The following is a 25,925-nucleotide window of genomic DNA, read 5'->3' as shown; positions in this document are numbered from 1 at the left end:
GATGCTGAGCTACAGTGAAATGATAGAAAAGACATTCTGTGATAGTAATTCGCCTCATTCGCGCAAACTGGAGTAGATTGAGGCTAAACACCGCGCCGCACGACCTCTAGACGCGCACAAACGCGTCTTTACATTGAAATCACTCGCGCCAGACGCTCAAGAGTGAGTGAGTGAGTAATCATTTTAAAATAAAATTGACTTTAATCAAACCACGGATCCGTGATAAGTTTTGTGATCCGTCTCGCCACTATGTAGTAGCACTATGATCACTTTGAGGGGAGGATAAATTTATCCCCACCGGGGATAAAAATAATTAAGCAGAGGCAGGGATACATTGACCAGAAAGGGGGAAATCCCACGCATTTTACGTTCTATTTTTGACTTTTTTGGCGACGATGTTTTCTTCTCCTGTGGCTCGGCGTATGGTCCATAATAACAATACAATGCAATCCAGACTTTTAAACTTGCCGGTGCAGTTTCAAGCGCCTCTCACTGCTCTGCACCTGCGTTTCGGCTGGCTCTGAACGAAAACGCGTTGTGGAAACGCGTTGGCTTAGTACTTTTTGTCCCTCTCTGCTATTATAGTTTTGCAAGATGGCGGAACTACATGGACGCCTCCGTGGACCTACCCGTCCCATGTATATAAAGATAATAAATTCTTAATTTATAAGGATAAGTCAGATAATTGGCCGAGGTATTTGTACACCATTGAGGACATATTTATGAATAAAAATATTGATTTTAGATAATAAAATACCTAAAAAGATACTTAGTGTCCCTTTAAGTAATATTTTATAAAAGTATTCAAAAATGTACTTTTTCACAAATACAACATGCAATAAATATATAAATGAATAGGAGTTTATCAGAGGAGGAGTCACTGTTCATATTTTAAACAATGACTGACAATTTCCTGTCAGGGAACAACATACTCAGAGACAGGTTAGCGGTAAACACAGCAGAGCTTTATTGCACAAATGTTGGTAAATACACGAAGGTGAGCTAATCAGAGGTATTGTGGGGTTTTGGATAATGGATGAGAGGAATAACTGAGTAATAGTCTTTGCTGTGTTGCCAGGGTGAAGAGGAGATAGTGAAGCACACACCTCATTGCTGTTGGAGTGAGTGGGTATCCAGGTGAGCATCAGGCTCAGAAAGTAAAAGTCCTCCTCAATATTTTGTTCCTGCAATAACCTGGATTTGCTAATTAGCACAGTTTTTCAGCCAGGAGATAGAACTAATTTGTAAACATATGGCAGGACTTTTACTTTCTGACCCTTGGACTTTACATTAGTCAAGTAGCCTAACAATGAAACCAAATGCTGACTGAAAGTAAGGTGTGCTTATATGCAGGAGATCAGTGAGGAGCAGGTGATCAGTATTCAGATGAGTGTGATGTTGTGAGGGAGTGTAGCGGTGGAGCCTGGTGAATCCGGGCATCCTACATGACTGACTCCATAAGATAAACAGCTTTCTGAAAATGAACACTGAGGCTTCTTCATGGTGAGTTCTGCCTCCTATGGAGGTCACAACCCCAGAATCATAGATAATGTGTTATTCACATGCAGGACAAAAACAGAGAATAATGAAAGCCTGACCACATGGCTTGTTTTCTTAGATGTCAAGAGAAAGCCATATCTGTTTGTCTTAGGCTTATTTTCAGTACCCATATTGTAAAATAACATACTGATACATGACTCCATTTTTTTCCCATTTCTTCAGTGACAACAATTTCTTCACCTTAATCTTAAACACACCTCTATGACCTTTTCCCTTTCTGTGAAAACATTTACTGACAGCATGGCTTTGATGAAACACTGGCTGATAATTTGAAAGCGCTCGTCCAATTTTCGTGTGGTCTCCCGAGCGCTGGTGGTGTGGCCCATGGTGCGACTCGGTGCCGTGACTATTCCAGCAGGGACCCTAGGTGTCACAAAATACATTACCAGCCTTGTTTATCCTGGGAGAGAACACAATTGCTATAATTATTGTCATTTTCATCAAAGCCAGTGAAAGCAGATGCGGTGTTAGTGTAATGCTGTAAAATTACAGGGGACGCACTTAGACATCGGAGAGGGATAACTGCTGCCCTACTTTTCACTCTATCATTTCTTTCACTTTATCTATATATCTCTGCCCTATATAATGGATGCTGAAAAATACAGGGGCTACTTACCCCTTTAAATTGAGTAGATGATGAAAGCCATATATTAACTAATAAACAGTTAGTTGTGATCCTTGAATCTGGTTGGTCAAGCCAAGTGTGCTGATAGTCCAACAGCACTGGGACTTTTCCCTGTTTCTCACAGATCCGCTTGACCGTGTTTGTTCCAGACAGACTGTCGGGCTGTGCGTTAGAGAAGGAGATTTTTCAATGACAGTTGGTGGTGACAAATAATTTATGATTAGTGTAACTCAAAATACTGATTCATTCAGGAACAAAACAAGTGACTATATTTATAAGTCGTGGAATCATTCACTCAACCGATTTGTTCAAAAACACTGATTCGTTAAAAAAGGAAATACCACTTTGTTGGGTTGTTTCTTAGCAACAGGCATGTTTATGTGGCTTTGGCTTTGTGTGGAACTATTTTTAATTAAGCACAAATCTATGATGCATTTTCCACAGTTATTGGATTTTTTTTTACATTTTAATTAAAAAAATCTTGTAAATTTATAAAACTATCATTTGTGTTGTATTACTTTGGCATTAAATTACAAAATGATAATAATTATACCACTGAGAGAGTGATGTAATTTTTCTTTCTTTTGACTGCCGCAATCAATCTCTACGTTTGATTCCTCTTTTAAAAAGTTGTAAAAAATGCTATCCTCCGATTTTTTATTTATTTTACTATTGGAGATAAAAGAGAAGACAAAAAAAAACCGTCTACATCTGACAACACTGGAAATGGGTCAACTGAACTGTTGTAAGACATTTCATATATTTGCTGCTCAGATGATATTCCTTAATGTTGACAATTTTTTTTATTGACAAATGTTGGATGTGACGTTATGTTATGAGACAGTGTGTTCAACAAAAATGTGCATACCTAAGCAAACTTTGTTCTTAATCCTGATATAAAAATTTCACCTAGGGATCTTCAACTTTCTGTAATACTAAATCAAAACCTGCATGAACTTTCAGATATAAATTGAATGAAATCATAAAACTTAAATACCTGCAAGACACCTTAATCAACACTGACATTTTGGAAGGTAGAACGACCAAATTATTATTAATTACACCTTTTTAAACTCAACTAAAATTAAAATTAAATGTAAAATTAATGAAACTGACATTAACAATGTCTATGTAATCATTATTATTTTAGAACCATTGGGTCATAACAAGGTTAAACATTTTGTTTGTTTGTTTTTTTGTACCAAAAATATAATGATTTGACTGTCTTTGCTCCGAGAGAAAAGAGTTTGAATGAACATCTTTGAGAAATGCGTGATAAAGGAAAATGTCAAATAGAATCATTTGCATATTTGCTTATTAGGAATGATTGCTCTGAATATTGCTCTATTCATGTAAAATGTGTAATTGCAAGGCTTGCTAGATGACTAAACCCTTTCTCTCCTGTTTTTTTTCCCCTTTCTAAATTAATATGTATGAGAAGGGCTGTAAAATCTGTTCATGGCTCCCTCACTAAAGAGGTGCCATTGCAGAGCTTCAGATGATGAAGGATAGACAAATGACAGCTTTTTAAATTGCCTATCAGTTTCAACAGGAGACTAAACTTTACAGTCAAACTCGTTGCTTCAACTTCTTTTGTATCAAAAAGCAATTATATTTCCTAATAACATTTGTAATTTTTGCCATCTAATATGGTATTTAATTGAGACAAATTTACAGAAATTCTTAGAACTGTTCAGCATTAATGTAATGGTGATTTTAGTCAAGTTAAGGCGTAGACAACCAGGCTTGATTTATCATAAAGCGATATTATTCTTTGGGCAGGCTCAGCTAGCTTACAGCTCATGCTCAAACCCTTTTTATATGTTGTTTATGTTCTGATTTGAAAATGACTTGAGATGAAAACGTTATCCTGTTTTCTGTTGACAGCTTATTCAACTCTCTGACCTGTTCATCGAATTCCAATCATTCCATGAACTTTTGGAGCGAGTCTACTTCATATGTACACTTCAGACAGCTCCACATACCACAATGCAACACGATTGTGACGTCAACGCATATTGCGTTTAATTTTGGACTGGAACGCAGCCAATGAGTGGATGGTGAACTGGGATAATAGGCTGTGTAGATGAGGGAATGCAGGTGCAACGAATCGGTAATCTGGTGATTGTGAACGAGTGGGCGGGTCCTGGTGATTGGGTGATGCTTGGGGCTGTGACGTATGGCTGTGACACCAAGAGTTCAGGGTATGTTTGACGGTAAGATGACCTAAATAGAATTTTTATTTATTTATTTTTTATCATCACGTGAATGTGGGCAAGTGCAATCTAAAAAACAAACAACATTTTTAAACAAAAGACTGACAAATTGCACTTTTGTCAAAGACATTGTGTATATAAGCAATGTTTTTATGCTTGTTTCTGCTTCTTTTTTTTGTCTGTGTTTTGATCCGGAGACTCAGTACTCTTTCAGAAGATGCATAATAGCGTCCCCTACCAGATAACACTGAAAACATGGAAAGCCAGAAAATTCCATCGTTGGCTGGGAAGCGTTGTCTCATAAATTATTACAAAAAAAAAAAAATCTGTCAATGGCAGGAAAATATAGAATTTGCGCAATCTAGAATTCTACTCAAGGGCAAAACATTTCCACATGCATCGGGTTCAAGTTTTTCATGTGAACTCACCACGTTGACCAGAAAAATGCTGCTTTGTGCATTACAACTGACAGTGGACAATGGATCTTTTTACCTGCAAAATTTTGTCTGACTGAGCTTTTACTGGAACAAAGCGCAAGAGTTGTATGCTATTTTGTATGAGGTTATTGCTAATTTTATTGACCGTAATAGAGAGAGAGAGAGGGAAGAAAGGAAGGGAAATGAGATAGGAACATGACCTGGAATGAAATCCAACCCAAGTCTCCCAAGTCCATTTAAAACATTGATTCATTCAGGAACAAAGCAAGTGACTGTTTTTATGAGTAATTGAATCATTCAATCAACCGATTTGTAAAAAAATCGGATTCATTTGAAAATGAAATACCATTACGGTGTGCTGTTGCTTAGCGACAGCCAACATTTTATGTGGCTTTGGCTTCGTTTGAAACTATTTTTGTTAGCGGAGAAAAACTAAAGAGACTGGCAATATTGTGTCTGAAATAAGTTACCCAGTAGTTACTCTGTATTTGTGTGTGGAGTCTATTCACAGACTATGGTGCCTCATTTCCACAGTTATTGACATCGTAAATCTCTTAAAAATCTCCTCTTGTACTATTAACAGTATGGACATTTTGTGCCAGCAAGTGTTGTATGCTATTTTGAATGGACTTTTTGCCCAGAAATAAAGAAAGGGCAATGCAATGGGAACATGACCTGGGACGGACTTGAACCCACGTTTTTCAAGAGCATCAGAGCTCAACATGTTGGACCACAAAAGTATTCCCTCATCCTTTTATGATGGGTTTATGGTGATTTTATTGTGTGTGCGTGTGTGTGCGTGTGTGTGTGTGTGTGCGTGTGCGTGTGTGTGTGTGTGTGTGTGTGTGTGTGTGTGTGTGTGTGTGTGTGTGTGTGTGTGTGTGTGTGTCATTTTAGGACCTTAACATACATGGTCACGATGAAATGTTATTATAAAAAGCCATATGGGTTTAAAATGAGTAGATAATGGCAGAATTGTCTTAACTATTCCTTACAGTTGGCAAATTTGACATTTGCAAAGTGATTTCTATGCAAAATGTAGATAATTTGTTCGATGATGTCACGGCCTACCCAAAGTATTACCCAAAGTGTGAAATGAGAGTGCATACATGGCAACTGGGAATTATCTTGTATGGAATAAAAACAACAACAAAAATGCCACTGAATTAATCTCATGAAATCGCATTACCTCCTTAGAAGTTTAAAAAGATGCAGTATCACAATTAGAACAGGAACCCAAGTGTTTGTTGACAGGTTAGCAGTGGCACTCTGTTCATATTCCTGACTAACAGACAGACAAGGACATTTTGAAAAACCTCTCTACTTACCTCTGATTATATACACTTAAGATTATTATCAATTTTTAGATTGCACTTGATGAATAACGACTTGAGATGTGAGCCGGCTCTGCTGAATGGCTGTTGAATGGAGGTTATAATGTATTGTCTGGCATGGCAGCTTTGAAGTTGCATTCTTGAGAATAATGAGACATGACTCACCTTCTCTTCTCCTCTTCTCTGCTTCAGGCGTGTCAATGCAGGAGACGTGAAAGTTACAGCTATTCAGGCTGGAGGGAGGAACCAGTCGACATGTGTTAAAAAGGTACATGCAAAAAAGCCCACACTTTTTACCCTATAAAACTTTGATCGTCAAGGTATAACAAAGAAAGCATGTATGCAATGAGCCAGATATACTTCTTATTTGTGCCTTTTCTTTTGTGGTGCTGGAATAAACATTGATTTCACATATGCGTTGATGCCAAATTAAAAATCTGTACTTGCATACTAGGCTTGTCACAATTCCAGTGAGGCCATTTTGCACATTAGCAATGTTAAATTGCTCTAGGATGCCTTGCATAAACACTGAATGTTGAGAAGGGGGTCTTTGACCATGGCTTAGTTTCCATTACTAGTCAGTTTCGGTTCAGAAGTCACTCACCCGGTTCTCTGTTCTTCACTGGTGTCCTGTTGTAGACATAGCCTGAGGAAAGGTAGACTGACACCTGTGTTTTCTCTGGAAGACCACGCTTTTCAAAGGGAACGGCACTCTTTCTCTCTGCTTAGAGGGGTAAACATTTATAAAGCTCTTTATTGAGTGCAAACACTTCAATCATAATAGAGAACCACATAATAGCCCACAGCTCAGAGACCATTCTGTTGGGTTCACAGTACTTATATTTTATAGGCCAAGTGGATTCTACACGAGAATACAATGTTGTTTGGAGTCTTTTCGACACATTTTCGGCAAACCTCATCCCTGGCACACACTAACGTGAAAAATTATTGTGGGTTTTATTCCATTGTAATACTTCCATGAAATATCTGTCAGAAAGAAATTATTCAGAAGTTTAAATAATGAATCACAGTAATGTGATATAATCATTATTCAAGGTAAAAATGGTGTATGCATCAGTCTTTAAATTACAATAGTTTATTTTGTTCATATACCCCATATATCAATTTAGGACAACACTGGAACATTTCTGAACAACATATGTCTATTGTAGTCAAACAATGCCTAAAGTGCTCCCACTTGCTCTTACAAAGGCTTTTTTTATGCCACAGTGCTTCCTTTTACATTATGTAAACCACTCATATAAGCTAAATGCTTAACATAACACAATACAAATGAATTAGTCATACATTCAAGTTTGTGTTTTAGGGTCCATTTATGGAATGGGCCGAGGTGTAGAGAAGAGGCGATGAGAAGTGGATGGCTTTACAAAAACATTCAGACCATGTGTTATATTGTTTTTTTTTTAATATACTATTATAATTTTTGTTAATATTTTAAATTAGATTTTATTTTCACTCATTTTAGTGTTAGCAAGTTTTGTCATTTTTATTATTATTTTTTACATACATTTTTTATTTATTTTTAGTTACAATAATAATATTGTTTCGGACAGAATCAATATCAGGATTGTTCAAAAGAGGATTCATAAAAAATTTCAGCCTAAGGGCATTAACTTTATTAAATGTTAAAATAAAACAATACATAATCAGAAGAAGAAAAAACGAACAAATATTACATTATATAGTTATGACATATTGAAGGAAATTGGGCAATTAGATGGGATGATTTTTGGCTGTATGTGTCACAAATTGTATTCATTCAAATCAATTTATAGAATTCAAATTTATGTTTTATTTTATTTTATGTTTTATACAATGTATTAATGTGTTTATTTAATTGACTTACGATCTAGAAACTACAAAATCTTCTTGGTCCGTATCAGATTGTCTCGTCTAATCTGCACAAATCTGCATAAATAATGGAAAATATTCTGTTTACAAAGTTCAAATATAGTAGGATTATTAATTAACACTGCAATGTAATTAATTAGTCAGCAAAGCTTCTCGAAAAACAACTACTCACCTGTTTCACACTGTCATCCAGCATAATGCTTTCTTCTTGCTGATGACCTTGTGAGTAGCTCCGCTGATGTCTTCAAAGCGGCAAGCACAGTATTGTGTCCCCGGGGTTTGAAGGCAGTCTCTAAGGCAGAACACAGGGGTGTCAAGGTCCCCCCTATCTGTGGCAGAGATGCAGGCAGATGGTTGGGATAATTACTTAAAGCCTGAGGAAGATCGTCATGCAGTCCGCCGCGTGAAGAAACATTATAATAGATTGAAAATGTCTTGAGGCGGGCCACAGGGGCGGCACACGAACAGGAAATGCACAAAAGAAGAGTATGACTGTCAAAGCAGAAAGGACAAAGTGCTTCTTTGACATTGGTGAACACTTAAAGAGTACTTCACCTCTGGCAAAATGGGATTTCAATACAACTTGGCTGGCTATGTTGAAGAAAGGTAAAAACATGTGCGAAAACGGTGCTAACTGACTAGAGAAAATGGAGAAAAAGGCTGTTGCCGAATAGGTTGCCAAAAGGGTAGGAAAACTGCAACACCCATAATGCACTTGCATTATCGTGTTGCCGTCCGAGGTCACTGCCACCAGTCAGCTATGAATACGGTTGACTAGAGTCAAATACCGCCTTGGTTTAGTAGGAAATACTCTTAGCAAACTTTTAAGCCCGGTGCACATTGTACGATTTATAATAGGCCTTTACGATCCCAGCTGTAAGCCATGTCACACTGTAGGATCTCTGTTGTTTCAAACTGTATGGCAGTCAAGACCAGTGTTGGGAGTAACGCGTTACAAAAGTAATGCATTACAGTAACGTATTAGTTTTTGCTGTAACGCAGTAGTGTAAGGCATTACTAATCAATTTTCAGTAATATTTTACTCGGTACATGTTCAGTAACGCTTGCGTTACAACACACTTTTAGCCCAAAATTTAACTGTAAAAAAATTAAAAATAAACGCGAGACATTAACGAATGAAAAATGCAAGTAAGTTATTACCTGTTTGTGATCAGTCAATAGCCACGTGTGGTGTCCAAGTTTGTAAATAAAGACTAAAGGAGAGCTTCTGATATATTTGTATAGCGATTTATTTCATTTCGTACCTTTGTATTGTGTGATAGTCCAGTGAAGGCGGGTTTAGGGCGTGTTTTACAGGAGTGCCACGAGGCATGATTTCGGCCTCTGTGCTCGCGCTGGCCAGTGGAAAAGCTAATGGGTGAAGATGGCAGAAGAAGACTGTGCATTCACGAGATGAACGTATGCGCATTACTTCGAGTTTAACAGAGATAAGGGCAAGAAGAACGTAATAGTCAAACGCAACCTTTGTCTAAAACCGAAAGAACTACAGACGTCGCGAAATAGCACTAGCAATTTAAAAAAAATTCTCGAATTTTAGAATGTTAAGTTCTTCTTCTGTAGTTATTTTTGTTAAAGTAACTCAAAAGTAACAGGAGTAATGTAACGCATTACAATTCTGAGACAGTAATATTGTAAGGGAAAGAATTACTTTTAAATAACAGTAGCTAACAAGTAATCTATAATGTATTACAGTTTGGAAGTAACTTGCACAACACTGGTCAAAACACACGCAAGGGTTTTACATCATGAAATTGCAGACATTTTGACCATGGCTTGTCCTGAGAAAAAAACGATATGTGTGGAGCAAGTGGTTTGTTGTTGTCGCACTAATTGCGTCATCAGGTTCTGCGCTCCTACCGTTTTTTGATTTGAAGGTTGTCATATGAGAAGCCACACTGCAGGACTGTGCGAGTCAAATCTTAGCCAGGATAAGAGGAATCTTTTAGGATTCACAAAATGTGTCTCAAATGGTCAAATCGTGGCAAAAATCGTGCAGTGTGTACCCGTCTTTAGTCATAATGCTGTCGACTTGTATTGTTCCCAGGTGCAAGAATTCAAAGAGTAAACATTTAGCGGGAGTAGCTTATTATAACAGGTCAAACCGTTGTTGCGTACAGGTAAAGCTGCTGCCAAAGTGTTCCATTTTGACCATAATGCTGTTTAAAGAGGACACAAAGTACAATATAACTTCCAATGATAAACCTTCTCTTACAATAACTGTTTTGTAAGTCTGCAGGATGATGTCTCGGCCCATGTAATACAGAGAAAGTAAACATTCATTTACATGACATTGTAATAATACAAAGCAGGTTGAAAATCAGCAAAGTTACAGTTTAATACAAACAGACTGAGGTTACAAAAAATAACACCATTTAAGGACTCTCAATACCAAATGTGACCCTGGACCACAAAACCAGTCACAAGTCGCACGGGTATATTTGTGGCAATAGCCAACAATACATTGTATTGGTCCAAATTATAGATTTTTCTTTCATGCCAAAAATCATTAGGATATTAAGTAAAGATCATGTTCCATGAAGATATTTTGTAAATTTCATACCATACATATATAAAACATTTATTTTTGTGGATACAGCACAATCACAAACATAAATGGAGAACTTTAAAGGAGAATTTAAATAAAAATTTTCTCAATGTTTCAATTTTTTTGCACCCTCAGATTCCAGATTTATTTTTTCAAATAGTCATATCTCGGCCAAATATTGTCCTATCCTAACAAAACATAACATCAATGGAAAGCTTATTTATTCAGCTTTCATATGATGCATAAATCTCAATTTTTGTGTTTTGTGGTCCAGGGTCACAAATGTAGTCAAATTATGTTCCTTTGTTATCAGCCTAACTGACGTGCTTTATGAATATTATCAACCAGCAAATTAGACCAAGGTATATGGCGAGGAATTAATGCAATTCCTTCAAAGTTCTTTAAGCGAATCAAGAGCCAGCATGGAGGGGCTCCTCACTGGAGCTGCGCTTATGGCATGAAGTCTCTTCTTGCTGAAGGGAATCGAGGTGAGAGGCCACAAGCACATTATTGAGCTCCTCCAATTTGCTTTGAGAACTCTGGTACTTCCTCAATGGGACACAATGAGTCATTGAACATTCAACTACTTCAAACTATACTCCATCAACAGAGTTGTACAACAACACTCTTTCAGAGGTCTCTCGAGGTAACTGAAAAGGACAAAGATCGATATGTAAAAGAAATAACAGTAGATGTTTAGATGACGTTCAACTAGAATATTGCAGGAAGGTGTCAGCTCTAATCTTAGTCAGATAACTTTGAGAATTAATTGCAGAGGCTTAAGAGTGATTATATTTTGAGACTTTATGAGTGGCTTATTTTGAGCCGGAGCACAGACCTGCAATTATCCTGACACATTTATTAAATACACCTGAGAGTGACAGCTCTGTAGCTGATACATAAGAGAAACTTAATTAAATTCTCCGGACCTGTGTGGTGATTCATATATGTCCACTCTTTTAATTAGCCCCACTGTAATCTCGGAGTAATAGATCGGGGTGGAAACCTCAACAAAGGTGACAAAACAGACATTAATTTACCACCTTAGTCATTTGAGGATAATTACCCATAGGTGTTAAATTAAAGAGACCGTCTTTTATTGCCCCCAATTTGCAGGCAACGATTTCTTCAGAACTAGCAAACTGTTTACACTGTTTTTACAGCAGGCTGTAATAAAAGGGAGCAAAATCATGTTGCCCTACGGAAGCAAATCCGTCTCTTTGCTTATCCTTCTTTCAATCAAGATTAAGGCTCGCATCCCATTCGCTCATCAACTCCAAATGATGTGTATAACACATGCCGTAGCTAATCACAACTGCTAGTGCTGACATTGAGACCAAGCTTATACTATACCTTAATTCATTTAAATGATGTTGGATTTCAGACACATTGCCAGTTACTTTGTCTATTCTTGTTCTGCCAACAAAAATAATTTGGACTCAGTAGAAATGATTCAGTGACGGAAGGTAATTGTGATTAAACTTTTTAGATTATAGTTTTGTTGAGGAGGAAGTTCAACATTTACTTATTATTACTTATTATTACAGCATTTACTAATAGTACGTTTTACGTGCTATGGTTTAAATGGTTTTGTGTCTCGCATTTATCTCTCCAAATCATGGATGTTATTTTAAAAATGGGAAAGTTCGCAGAAATAAGTTAACCCAGCCTCTCATTTACACAAGGTAAACATTTGACCTGACTATTTGATCAACTATAAACTTAGCAGTCATGCAAATCTTTATTTTAAAAATGTATTGCAGATTCTGCCATGATAATGGCCCATTTCCAGCATTTCAGATATTTTAAACTCATGACTTTTGGAGAAATCCCTTCTTGTAAACATAGATTTGAATTCGGACAACAATTTTATTACCATACGACACTGCATGGGTTTATTGTTTCGGTCTTGAATGTAGCAGTGTTTTTGAAGGAATTGGTTTAGTGGATAATTCAAATTATTAATAAGGACAGATCTTTTTCTTCTTCACTGAAAAATCCCCACCGCTTATGGAGCCTTTTCTCATTTCCGGGGTTTTCAGAAGGGGACGTTGTCCCAGTTGGGTAAACTTCCATTTGCTCCAGTAGCAAAATAAAATCCACAATAGCATTTGACTTTCCAAAAGACTCACTAATACACAGATGGATTGTGGATGTGATAAATGTCCACCAATGTTAGATTTGGTTGGGTCTGTGCTAACTTGAGATTCCCAAACTCTTGCCTATGGTCATAAATATGTGGAATGACCAAAAAGAAGAGACAATGTCTGTAAATAAAATAAATAAATATCGGCTTTCATGCAACAGTGCTTGGCCAATCAAATTCGAGGACCGCAACGAACTGCTGTCTAATCTATTTTTATTGTTCTGAGTTCTTATGTGTTCAGTCAGTTGTTGTTAATGCCAAATGTATGTTGTCTTAGCTCTGCAAAGAAAACATTATTTCATTGTACTTGTGCTTTTGCACATATAAAGCTTCGACTTGACTTGCTTTGGCAGCATTAGTCTTATTAGTATTGTTGGAGTGTCGTGCATACCGCATAGGTTGAAAATGCTCCATTAATTCAGTTTATTGCACAACAACATGTCACAGAAGTGACACATCACAACAAATCAAGTGGTTATTTCTGCTCCGTATAAAGCCATCCACTTAAACAGCTGTTGCAGATTGGCCCTGTGGAAAATCACTAGTCCTACATATTGACGCTCATAACTCTAATTGATAGTTGCTACTGTTGAGGGACTAAACTGTTTTTATTATGGCTTTAAGGGGATTTCGATGATCACGACAGACTGCTCTGAGTTTCTCACAACTGTATATCTCACAAAGTTTTCTGTTCGTGAGCAATGTGCTATGGCTCATTGTGCCCCCCCACAATGTGCCATACTGCTGATGCCAAAAGCCTGGGCTCCGCTAATCCATTATCCTCTATGCGTAAATAACCAAGCAAGAAATGGCCTAGAGAGAGGTGTATGTTCCGTCACACGCTCTGAATCACCAGACTCTGTGTTTTCCCCAAGCCCAAACAAATGTGCAGGTGATAGCAGCAGAGGAATAAATACTGATATCAGACGTTGTAGCCTGCAACACCTCATGGCGTAGCTATAATAAAGTTCAAGCTGGAATTGTGAAAACAAATGCAGTAATGCACCTAAAAAATGGCTAATCACCACATAAATATTAACGTGGACATGGAACGTTGATTTGTTAACTATTGTAAACACAACATTTTCGTTATAGCCTATAATTAAAAAACATAAAAGAAATGTTAGTTATGACTTTCAGAAGTGTTAAATAGCCTTAAGGTGGATCTAGTTAATATTGCTTGGTGCTATGTGAACTCTTACTCAAGATTAGCATTTTGTGCTTATTTTATCACACTCCGACCGCTGCACCGGAAGTTGCGATGACCACTGAAATAAACATGCGGACGTGCAAAGATTACTTTACCTGTATCTGTTAAGAAAAAAAGAAATGTGCCCATTATAACGTACAAAACAATTTGATTAGCAACAAGACAAATAATGCAACAATATTAATTATTAAAATCGAAGTCTTACAATGAGGACTTTATTACAAGATGGTGGAAGTTGCGTTTGTATGAGATGAGAGAGCGCGAGTTTGAGGTGTGATACGAGAGGCATTAGAATTGACATACATTTTCATAAAAATAAAATACATATTTCAGTAAAAATATATATATATATATATTTAGGTTATATATTGGGCTTTAGAAGTTTATTTTTTTATGAGAAATGTATTTTATTTTGATATTTGTTATAAAGCATTCAAACTAATTGTAGTTTATTTGAACATCTTTGCAGGCAACAGTGAAAACGCTCAAAGTTCAAAGCAAAGGAAGATATTTGCTTTTAAAGAAATTGCTTTTTAAGGGATACAACAAACTGACGGGTTAGTGACATCACCAACCCTATAATTTACATAAACCCCGCCCTCGGGAACGCGATTTATAGATTATCATAACAGAATATGCTAATCAATGACTAGAAGATAACTACCGGTACACATAAGCTACATAAATTCATCAACTAACCCTTTAGAAATGTCCTGTTGCATTCTACATGTTGTCACTTCTTCTTGAGTCTCTCTATCATTGTCTGACTCCGGTGTGAACATGAAAGACTAAAAGTGTTTGAAATGTTCAGTGCATGTCTGTGTGAGGTAAAAGGACAAAAGCTGTTGAAGCTCCGCCCTCTGTGCCGGGAGCAACAGCTCATTTGCATTTAAATGGACAGGCACAAAAATGGTGCGTTTTTGCTCAACCTTTAAAAAGTGACAACTTTAACATGCTATAAAAATATCTGTGGGGTATTTTGAGCTAAAACTTCACATACACACTCTGGGGACATCAGAGATTTATTTGACATCTTGTGAAAAGGGCATTATACCACCCCTTTTAATTTGATAGGTACATCTCACTGACAAATATGTATCAGGATAGTCTTCAATAGTCCTCACATGACAGTAAGAGCTCATTTCTCAGCACACATGGATTATCATGCTCTTCAACAGCCTATCAAGTGTTCTGATGGTGTCAGGATAATTTGCCCATGGGAATGTTCATCCACCACACTTCATTTCAGTTGTGTGCTCTGAGCCAATTCTTCCTTCTTCTCTTTTTTTTTATCATGTCATGAGACGTATCCCCTGTGAACTGTTTTCACACCCACCGACAGATTATTTCCCCCCTTTATTTGTCTTTCCCATCTCATCAAATATCTTTTGCATCTGGCTGTATCCAGCTTGCACTGAGAGCTTTACTGAGAGCTTTGCATATGTCTAGTCAAATTTGCCACAAGTAACAAATAAAAGTCGAACTCTGTGGCAGCCATGCTATGGAAACAGGTTAAACACTTTGCTTGAAGGCACAACATCAGCGGAGACTGGTGGATTTGAACTGACAGCGGGCTGTATATAGAGCTGTAGTGCTTAAATCTTACTCACTTCTAAATGCTAAAATAGCGCAGTGCTTCCAGCTTGTAAGTGGATATTAAATCTGATTTATTTGAGGTTTATAACAATGTGCTCACTTGTCATGTAGCAGATGTTTGTTTCCTTTCGGTGTGCCTTACAGTACATTAATTGGATGACAGCTGGGGTTGCTAGAAGGTAATGATTAGGATAATGGCTTTTTTGGGCAACTCGTCCAGTTTGTGGATCACTTATTACACAACATCCAGTGGATTTACATGCATCACAGGAAATATTTGTTATTATTTGACTTTTTCCCCCCCCCCTCAACCAACTATTTATTTTCCACCACCTTAAATGATATGTTGTTTAGCATTCTGTAATAAAAAACGAAATAATAAAAAATTAAAATAAAAAATTGTGCTAAGTCTAATTTCATAGCTAACAATTAGTGTATCCTTAAAAAAAAATGTTCACACTTTGTACAAAATTACAGCTCGACTGGAAATGTGTTTATTTGAATATATTAAAACACAAAACTATTCTGCAAGTGATATTTACAATTTTCTTTGTCTTCACACATCATGTGCTTTTATCTCGAGCTCTTCACTGACACCTGTGTTTCCTTAGTAATCAAATGTCAACATTTCATACAACGTATTTTTATAAAGAAAACCATTTTTATGTTTTGCAAATTTTGTTTTTTTTGTCTGTCTGTCTGTCTATCTATCTATCTATCTATCTATCTATCTATCTATCTATCTATCTATATGTCTGTCTGTCTGTCTGTCTGTCTATCTTTAATTTTTACAAAATAAATTATGAATTGATTTGTTTTATTTAGATTATCGTAAGTTAAAAAATTAAATGAGATATTTTGCTTATTCATTTTTTTTTATTAAGGATTAATATTAAATCCTCCATTAAATATTAAACCTTCATGATATTAAATCCTTTCTATTTTATTATCGCTGAGGGTTCATCCATGAGTGGAGGATCTGTAAAATTGTAAAGAAAAAGAATGTAAGAAAAAAAGAAAAGAAAAGTGAAACAAAGAAAATCTGTTAATTTTAATAAAATCATTTTCAGATGTTTTTAAATAATGTTTCAACAAAAACCAATTGGAACATAAAAGTTATAGAATGCGGTGTGTGACTGTCGAGTAAATCAATATTTTACTAAGAAAATCCATATTCCGGAGCTGGGCCAATTAAAGAGCAACTCCCTTACACATCAAAGAAATGGCAGCAAGCCTTTTAGCAACACATCAATATGACCAGTGAGATAATAGATTGTAACTATGAATAATGCAATAAATAATCCTTAAATATGCTCATCATGACAGGAATCCAGGAATCAGCAACCAGTCATGTTTATCATTTTTGATCAGGAGCTCAGCGTACACATCTGTCACATTACAAAACAATAGGCCTACTCTTTGTAATCACGTCGAACTTTTATTTCGAACATTTGAATCTGTCCCGCAGATTGATCTACAGTAAATATGGATTTGTTCTTTCTTCCATAAAAGCCTTCTCGGGAGATTGACAAGACTTTTGTCTTAGAATTCCGCATCCTCGCGGGGGGTTCATCACACTGGAGTGGAGGATCTGTCACAGAGGGTTAGAATGGCATGCTGTGATAATTGAAGACATCTGCAGAAATGTAAAACGTGAGCGTTGGAGAAAGACGATGTGGCATAGCTAGCTGTGAAGTGCTGGCAAACTCATTTAAAGCTGAATTGAGTGTGATGGTGTGGAAAAACATGAACCGAGCAGCTCAGTTTCATGTGTCCACCGCACACTCCGATTCATGTTTTTACATCTCACGACTGAGTTCCTGTTTCAACGACTGTTTATGCTGGTCAATAAATTAATTATGCCTCCACAATCACAAAAAAACGTGTTTTTTGTTTTGTTTTGTTGCTCTACTGCATTTGTATTATATATAAAAAAAATAATAATAACATGAGATAAGACTAACCTGCCACCTTGTGGTGGGAAAATCAGATGCTCTCTTTAATTCACATATTAAACATCTTCATGATCATTAGACAAATACTGATAAGAACCCTTTTAGAATCTGTTAACAGATGTTTAGAGAATTTAAATGCAATAAAAATAATAAAATGTTCTATAGAATTAGTTCACCCCAAAAATGAAAATTCTGTCATACTCACACGCATGTCGTTCCAAACCAGTCTATGTTCCAAACCCGTAAGATCTTCGTTCATCTTCAGAACATGAAATCCGAGAGCTTTCTGACTGCAATGTAATAACCACTTTCAAGGCCCAGAAAGGAAAGACATCGTTAAAAAAAAGCCTTAATGTTATGAAGCGACAATAATACTTTTTGTGCACAAAAACAAAACAAAAATAACGACTTTATTCAACAATTTCATCTCGGTCATGTCTGACGCTGGTCACGTGAGCAGCATTTTCATTTGATGAAAAGCTCTCGGATTTCATCAAACATATCTTAATTTGTGTTCTGAAGATGAACGTAGGTCTTATGGGTTTGGAAAAACATGAGGGTGACAGAAATATATATATATTTGGGTGAACCATTGTTCTGTCGGGCGCTTTAGCTTAGCCTATAAGCTACAGGTGAAACTCAAAAAATGTGAATAGCATCGTGCAAAAGTTTATTTATTTCAGTAATTCAACTTAAGTGATTAAACTAATATATTATATAGCCTAGACTCATTACATGCAAAGTGAGATTTTGCAAGCCTTTATTTTATTATCATTTTGATGATTATGGCTTACAGTTTATTAAAATCTTTTCACAATATTCTAAATGACTCTGGGGTTTCCATAAGCTGTAAGGCATAATCATCAAAATTATAACAAATAAAGGCTTGAAATATCTCACTTTGCATGTAATGAGTCTACATAATATATTAGTTGAACCTTTTAAGCTGAATTACTGAAATAAATGAACTTTTGTACGATATTCACATTTTTCGCGTTTCACCAGTATAGTCAACCATTTTCGTCGTTCCCATCAGTGATCATTTTATGGATTTTAGTTTTAATTAATTAATTTAAATTCATTTTTAATTAACTAATTTATGAATTAAACAGCTTGTAAACATACTTTTCAATTGAAAAAAAAACCCTGAAATAACCATTAAACAAACTATTATGCAATCATGCAATACTTTTCTCCTTGTATAACCTTTTTGGCATTAAGTGTTCTTTAAATTTAAGTTAAGAAAAGAACCCTAGGTTCTATATAGAACCCCACTGAACCTTTTGTCTTAAGAGTGTACATTCCCTTCACCAAAGCATTGTTTGACATAATGCACAATTGTATTTCAACACATACAAAAATTAAGTTTCACTCCTTATAAAACCCATATACATTTATTTATTAAAGGCATAATGATGACGTCAATCAATGTAATGCCAAATAACATGCCTCAAATATCAGGCAAGATCTGTAAAAGGGCACATGCAGGATTTGATTTTCTCCCCATTCTCTTTTTTCATGCACACAATGTTGTTGTCAGAACGTAAACAATACATGACTATCCAAAGGAACTCAACAAACAATCATGGAAAGAGTATGAATACTCATACAAAAATATGTTTGTTTTTTTGTAAATTGGCAATCACAGTGAAAACCCCTACGAAAGACCAACATCTGAATGACGACTGCTGAGTTTCTACTCCATTAAATCCATTTTATCTTCCAACTTTCCTTAGAAACAAAAGACTTCAATCTTAACATACTATATTATATATTTTATTTACAAATGGTGCTTAAACCTCTGTAGACTAATCACACAACAATTCAGGTATCAGTGTACAAACTTTACAAATTGATATCTGACAGAGAAACCGAGAAAAAAAAAAATGGCATCAAGGGAAACGATGTAATCAATTATGCGAAGTAGCGCTACGCACAAGGACGTCAATTCAAGTTATCTCTGGATTCACAGTTAAATCTTCACCCAATAACCATTTAATAAACCTGGTTTCACCAGCAAGTTTAGAAACGACATCCTCAAAAATCAAACAAGAAATAGAGCTACTAGTTCACCTTGGAGATTCATTTTTAAAATAAAGGTGACCTCATGATTCGACTTTCACACTTTTAGTTCATTTACACATAAACATTCTTTAAATGTGTCACACTAATGATCCGTACAAGCCAAAGGCACGCTTGCAACACTTCTCAAACTCGTTTGGGTGTTCTTTACACATTTAATTGAGCTACAGGTGTCGGATCGCTCGTCTCGTGATCACATTTCCTCGTATTTCTACACACCTGTGTGGAACTGAAGAAAATGGGAGTGTTAGGGACAGGACCGGACGGTGATTTATTATCGTTTGTTCTATTCCCAAGGAGGGAGTCTTTTCACCAATCCCTTGTGGTCAGTTTTGATGCTGGCCAGCAGGCCGCCCAGGTTTCCTTCTGACCCCGAGTAATCAATCTGCTCTCCTTTCAGAGTTGTCATTTGACCACCAAGAGACCTCAAGATGGCATCGCCCGCACAGATATCCCACTTTTTGATGTACGTCACGTGGATGTACATATCGGCCATCTCTTGTTCCTTATCAGTGGAGTCTAGAAGAGCCAGTACCTTGTATCCTGTGGAGGGGAAAACACAAAGGTTACTGAAGCGAAGTACAGTTGTATTTTCTCCTAACGCAGTCATTGACAACTATTTTGTATTTAGTTTAAAAAAAAAGTAGAATGGGATTTGAAATTTTATCTAATTGGAATGTGAAAAGATTTGGGGTGACAAGAAAGGGTTGATATATAAGAATGCTATTTGAATCAGACCAGTTATAACTTGGATTAAATATTTACTACTACATATCTATACTTATTAAATATTTATATTAAATTATAACTAATAACTTTAGAATAAAATGCACCAATGAATTGTTCACAATAACACAAGGATCATGTATTTAAAGGGGGTTTTTTTCCACCCAAAAATGAAAGTTCTGTCTTTATTAATCACCCTCACGTCGTTCCAAACCCGTAAGACTTTCGTTCATCTTCAGAAGGCAAATGAAGATCGTTTTGATGAAATCTGAGAGATTTCTGTCCCTCCATTGACACTGACACTTTGACGCTTCAGAAAGTTCATAAAGAGACCGTAAAGCGAATCCATATGAATTGAGCAGTCTTTTATTCACATATAAAAATTCATCAACGCACACATCTTTTAATGTAAAAGAAAGCTCACGCATGTCCGCTTGACGTGCGAGAACCAATGTGTTACGCAGCACGTTTGAGTTTCTGCAAGAGCCAATGAGGTTTGTTATCTCGCGTCAAGCGGGTTCGGTTGAGCTTCTGTTTATGTTCGCTGATCAATGTTTATTTGTGAATGAAAGCCTAAATTAAATCTTTCCATCATAGAAAGCGATCGAGTCTCTTCAGAAAATTTGGACTAAACCGGATAATTCATATGGATTAATTTTATGATCTCTTTATGATTTTTTTTAAACGAGAAAGTGGTAGTTGCGCAGCTGTCGGGCTGGAAGGACAGAAATTGCTCATATTTCATTAAAAAGATCTTCATTTGTGTTCCGAAGTTGAACGAAAACCGTACAGTTTTGGAACGACATGAGGGTGTGTAACTAATGAACGAATTTTCATTTTTGGGTGTACTAACCCTTTAATTGAAATGTCTTCATTTAAAAACAATTATATTCAAATATATAGTAAAGGGGTGGTTGAATATGATTTCACTTTTCTAACTTTAGTTAGTGAGTAATGTTGCTGTTTGAGCATAAACAACATCTGCAAAGCTACAACGCTCAAAGTTCAAAGCAAAGGAAGATATTTGCTTTTAAAGAAAAGGACTACAACAAACGGCTGGTAGGGACTACAGGACATTCCTCCGGGGTTAATGACATCACTAACCCTAAAATGTACATAAACCCCGCCAGGGGCGTAATTTGTGGGGGGGTTAGGGGGGAGATAGCCCCCCCAATATTTAAATCTATGCATTATAACCCCCCCACAACCCCCCCAATATTTATACCATGATCACATGAAAACCCCCCCAATGTTCAAACCAAATCTACGCCCTTGAACCCCGCCCCCGGGAGTACATTTGTGAGTCAGAGTCAAACTTTAGCATTCATCTTTTCACATGCAATAGAAAGTCACTCTGTGTGCATCTCACAACAGTTCCTATATGAGCGATTTATAGATTACCATGACAGAATATGCTAATTGTAGATAGTTGACTCCACATCAGCAACATAAATTCATCAACTAACCATTCAGAGACGTCCTGTTGCTTCTACATGTTGTCACTTCTTCTTGAGTCTCCATCTTTGTCTGACTCCGTTTTAACATTAAAGGCAGAACAGTTTCTGTCATTTTAGTGTGTCTGCGTGAGGTAATCGCAGCTGCTAACACACACGAGCTCTTGAAACCCCGCCCTCTGCAGCAGCTCATTTGCATTTAAAGGGCCAGGCACAAAACGGTGCGTTTTTGCAAACCCTCAAAAAGTGACAACTTTAACATGCTTTATAAAAATATCTATGGGGTATTTTGTGCTAAAACTTCACACACACACTCTGGGGACATAACTGCATAACAACATAACTGTTTTCTATTTGAATATATTTTAAAATGTAATTTATTCCTGTGATGCAAAGCTGAATTTTCAGCATCGTTACTCCAGTCTTCAGTAACTCTTGATTCTGTAGAAATCATTCTAATATGCTGATTTGATGCTCAAGAAACTTTTATTATTATCAATGTTGTGCAGTTGTGCTCCTTAATATTTTTTTGTGAAAGAAATTGTCATTTTTTTAGGATTCTTTGATGAATAGAAATGTTAAAACAACAGGATGTATTTGAAATAGAAATCCTCTGTTAAACAATCTTACTGACCAAAAACCTTTGAATGGAAGTGAACATATTTATTGTAAATACTTTTTCAAAACATTTATTTCTCAACTGGAGATGATCTCCCAGATTGCAGTACCTGCGCCCCCTGCTGGTAATATTTCCGTATTGTTTCCAAAGGCAGCGTGAACGAAGCTCTTCACCTTGCCCGAGTGAGAGCGTGAGACGATCACCTTGGGAGAGTTGGTGTTGTAGGAAGAACGAGGTGCCACATTGGATCCCTCTCCAACAAAACCCCATGCTGATGATGAGAGAGCAACACAGTATGAATCCATTAAATACAGAACAGTGTGTAGGTAAAATGTTCATTACTGCCCTTATACACAATAATAAACTACTGTAATTGCCATTAAAGACACTAAAGAAGTCTCACATTGATATAATGTTAATTTACTTATGTGTTTTCTTGTTTATTAATCATTACACATTATGTAGTTCTTGTCAAAGAACCATATATTTGATGTTACCAAAAAACTATGAAAACTACAAATCCCTCATTCCTCAGCACTCCCAAAAAGGCTCCTAGATCCTGTATCCAAAGCCACCTGGTATTCTGGTTTTGTGGTCATGTCTGTAAAGCTCAAGTAAACACACCTGTGTACCCAGTGAAGGGTTTGTGGATCACACCTATTACAGGAATCCCATCCACAGCCACACACACCATGGTGGTGACATACTTCCGGAGATTTTCTGTTGAAAGCACGAACAGGATTTACATCCTGGTACAGCACTTGTGCACCGCAAGAACATAAAACTGTTCCTCCCACTACAACAGCAGGACTTGCATAATAGAACTACAACTCCTATATAGATAACCGACACAAATAATGTGGCGATTGAAGATATAATATTATTCGTCCTAAAATTCCGTCAGTTCAAAGGTGACTGATTTATGGTGATATGATTAATAAATAAAGAGTTGCACCAGACCTGTGTATTCCTGAGTGGCGTCCAGTGGATCGATCCACACAGTGATCTTGTTTGCAGGAACCTCCTTCTCCCCAGGGATCTTGGCCAGAATCTCTTCAGGGATGATGCGTGTCCACAAAGTGGCCTCACCCTCAGCGTTCGCATGTTCTTCTGAGTTCACCTGCAAACATAGGAAAGAAAACCACACTTTGAAGAACATTTACGCAACCTAGAGGTTCAAAACTGAAAAAGTAATAGTTCAGGGCTCTAGAGTGCGACCATTTCAGTCGCATTTAAAATGTTCTGTCGGATCTTTTGCTTTTAAAAAAAATGTTCCATAGTCAGGGCCGTGCTTACTGACCGGAACTGATCTATATACGCAATCGATGTCTTTAAATCAATGGTTTTATATGTATCTGCCATCGTTGTCATTCGCAATGCTTTTGAAATTGCAGTCCCTGCCCTCTTACCCCTTTGTCTTTTTATCTGATATTCAAATGACTTTTTAGCTTCATATAAAAGTTTGTAATGTTGTGATTCACCTCAAAGATGATTGGTTTGGTTCGTGGCTTAGTTAGAACTCTTTAGAAAAATCCCTATGGGAAAAACACCTATGCTGCGTTGCTTCACCTCCATTCATAAATCTTCTCCCATTGCATTATAGGATATTAAAGTGTCCAGCATTTCAGAATCTGTCTGGAAGTAGTAGGACATCTTGGTACTATTGCCTACTCTTTTATGAATACGGACATAGATACTTCTTGGCTCACATACTTTTTTTCACCTAATATATAGTAAGTAGGAATATTCGGACGCAGCGTTAGAGAACTAATGCCACTGAAAAAGCGGGCAGCCAGTTGCACACAATAAAAACGATAGTTCCGGTTCTAGATGCTGATTTGTTAATAGTTAAATGCAATGCATCACTGCAGAGCTCCCATACCATATTTTTATATTTGTTGCACAGCAATGTTCTGTTTTGTCAGGGACTATACAACCTTATGTAGCCCCGCCCCTTTTTAGCGCTGCGCTCCTTGTGTTGTCTTCTGATTTATGAATGAATCTTTTGTTTTAAAATATTCCCGGTTTTCTTTAACTCTACAATAAGTAAATTAATTTCACCAGCTAATTAACCTTCGATAGCGACTCCATTGAAATATACCACAGAGCTAACGTTACCGCAAAAACAGAAGTTAAAAGACAAAATTCTAAAGATGGCTGCGTGCTTGTTTCTCTGGCGCGTAAGGTCTATATGTTCTTGCAGAAGAATGATATTTAAGTCGACTTTAAACAGAAACAGAACTTTAAACGACTTTAAGACCGTTGTCTTTTCTGGCATATGAGTGAAACGGCTTTTCAAACAAGAAAAACGTAGGGCGGGACTTGCTTCTGTAAATCGTGAATTGATTGGCTGGTTGGATGTGAGTGACAGGTTGTTGCGCCAGTAAAAGACGGAGGGGGAAGTTATTTTGATTAACAATACGAGGGCCACATGACATCAATCGTTTTTATAATAATACTGACGTGCACATATAAATCATTCATAACAAATACTGCGTGCACGGATAAATCATTTATAATAAATACAATGACTTTAACTGTGTACCTGAGCGGATTATGGTTACCATGGTAATTTTTGTAAAGTATCCTCAAGCCCAGATCAGCTGTACCTGTATATTAGGGTAGGTGTTCTTGATCAGGTAGAACATCTTTCGGTGGGAGTTCAGATCGCCCAGCGTGAGCTTTTCACTGGCACCTTCTTTAGTTTCGCCCTTTGACTTCTCGTCCAGCGTGTTGTCCTCCCTGATCCTCTTCACCTCCCGTCCGCCCTGCACCGCAGCATCCATGGACAGCGCGAGCAGGTCTCGCAGATCCACGGTCGTCTTCTGTTTGAACGAGGCGAATCTGCTGGACAAAACTCCCGCGTATAGGTGATAGATCACACCGACTCCCAGTATGCAGAACACGACTATGCCGAGCGGCGACAGTCGGATGCCCATCGGAGCCATCGCGAAACCGAGCGAAGCCAGTGAATATGAGAACACGACAACAGCTATACTAGACGTGCTCCTCCAGGGTGAGCATTTGCACCCTAATTTGAACACAATAATAACACAAGTGATCAAAATGCTAATCAAAAGTTACTTATTTCCTTCACCGGCGAAGTCCAGGGTCGAGCGAAAGCTTCCTTCATTGGTTTGTAACGTATTCAGCCGCAGTCTTAATACAAATGTCTGCGTTCTTCTCACAATAACGGATCCATCACTGACTGACAGCAAGTAACTTAATACACTGACTGTTCCACGTCCACTGCTGTGCCAAAGCAGGGCCGAACTTACTGACAGTGGCACTCCGTTTTTCTTCCAGGTCAGGAAGAAAACACAGTCAGAAACGTGTTCAGAACGAGAGAGCGCCCTCTATTGCCTCAGAATCACAATCTATGGAAGCTTGTTGGAAAATTCTTACTTTCTTTCTCAAAATCGCGTGATAAATTCAGTCTTCAGTCTGCATGTTTACATAAACCAACAAATAATATCTCACACAAAATAAAAGAACAACTACATCTTCCTCTGACTAGATTGCAAAAC

At 37.1% G+C, this 25,925-nt stretch overlaps 1 protein-coding gene and 1 long non-coding RNA gene across 4 annotated transcripts in view; one reads left to right on the top strand and one right to left on the bottom strand.

The window, feature by feature from the left end:
* LOC306999514 overlaps positions 1-20,131 on the top strand; it is a 36,075-nt gene extending 15,944 nt beyond the window's left edge. The window contains exons 1-5 of one of the 3 annotated variants that reach the window (XR_013797873.1): positions 911-997; positions 1,079-1,137; positions 1,354-1,503; positions 6,365-6,440; positions 20,000-20,131. This is a non-coding gene — a long non-coding RNA (uncharacterized lncRNA). Of the gene's footprint in view, positions 1-910; positions 998-1,078; positions 1,138-1,353; positions 1,504-6,364; positions 6,441-19,999 lie in introns of those variants that run through there. The other 2 variants (XR_013797872.1, XR_013797871.1) reach the window with 2 other exon arrangements.
* Positions 19,278-25,785, bottom strand: bpnt2 (3'(2'), 5'-bisphosphate nucleotidase 2). The gene is made up of 5 exons (XM_079614240.1): positions 25,008-25,785; positions 23,359-23,518; positions 23,023-23,118; positions 22,508-22,669; positions 19,278-20,142 (listed from the first exon to the last, which is right to left on the bottom strand). The coding sequence occupies exons 1-5, from the start codon at positions 25,344-25,346 to the stop codon at positions 19,886-19,888; spliced, it is 1,014 nt and encodes a 337-aa protein (XP_079470366.1). The 5' UTR covers positions 25,347-25,785; the 3' UTR covers positions 19,278-19,885.
* Between the last annotated feature and the right edge of the window lie 140 nt (positions 25,786-25,925).

Source organism: Phoxinus phoxinus (assembly GCF_949152265.1).
Source record: "Phoxinus phoxinus genome assembly, chromosome: 5".
NCBI lineage: Eukaryota > Metazoa > Chordata > Actinopteri > Cypriniformes > Leuciscidae > Phoxinus > Phoxinus phoxinus.
This window is presented reverse-complemented; position numbering and strand designations above follow the sequence as displayed.

What these genes read in the sequence shown, in the direction of transcription:
- bpnt2 (XM_079614240.1), bottom strand. Translation starts at nt 25,346, where the DNA reads ATGGCTCCGATGGGCATCCGACTGTCGCCGCTCGGCATAGTCGTGTTC. An exon ending in CGCCACTCAGGAATACACAG is followed by an intron (nt 23,119 to 23,358) that starts GTCTGGTGCAAC and finishes TGCTTTCAACAG; the next exon opens with AAAATCTCCGGAAGTATGTC. An exon ending in ATTACCAGCAGGGGGCGCAG is followed by an intron (nt 20,143 to 22,507) that starts GTACTGCAATCT and finishes TCCCCTCCACAG; the next exon opens with GATACAAGGTACTGGCTCTT.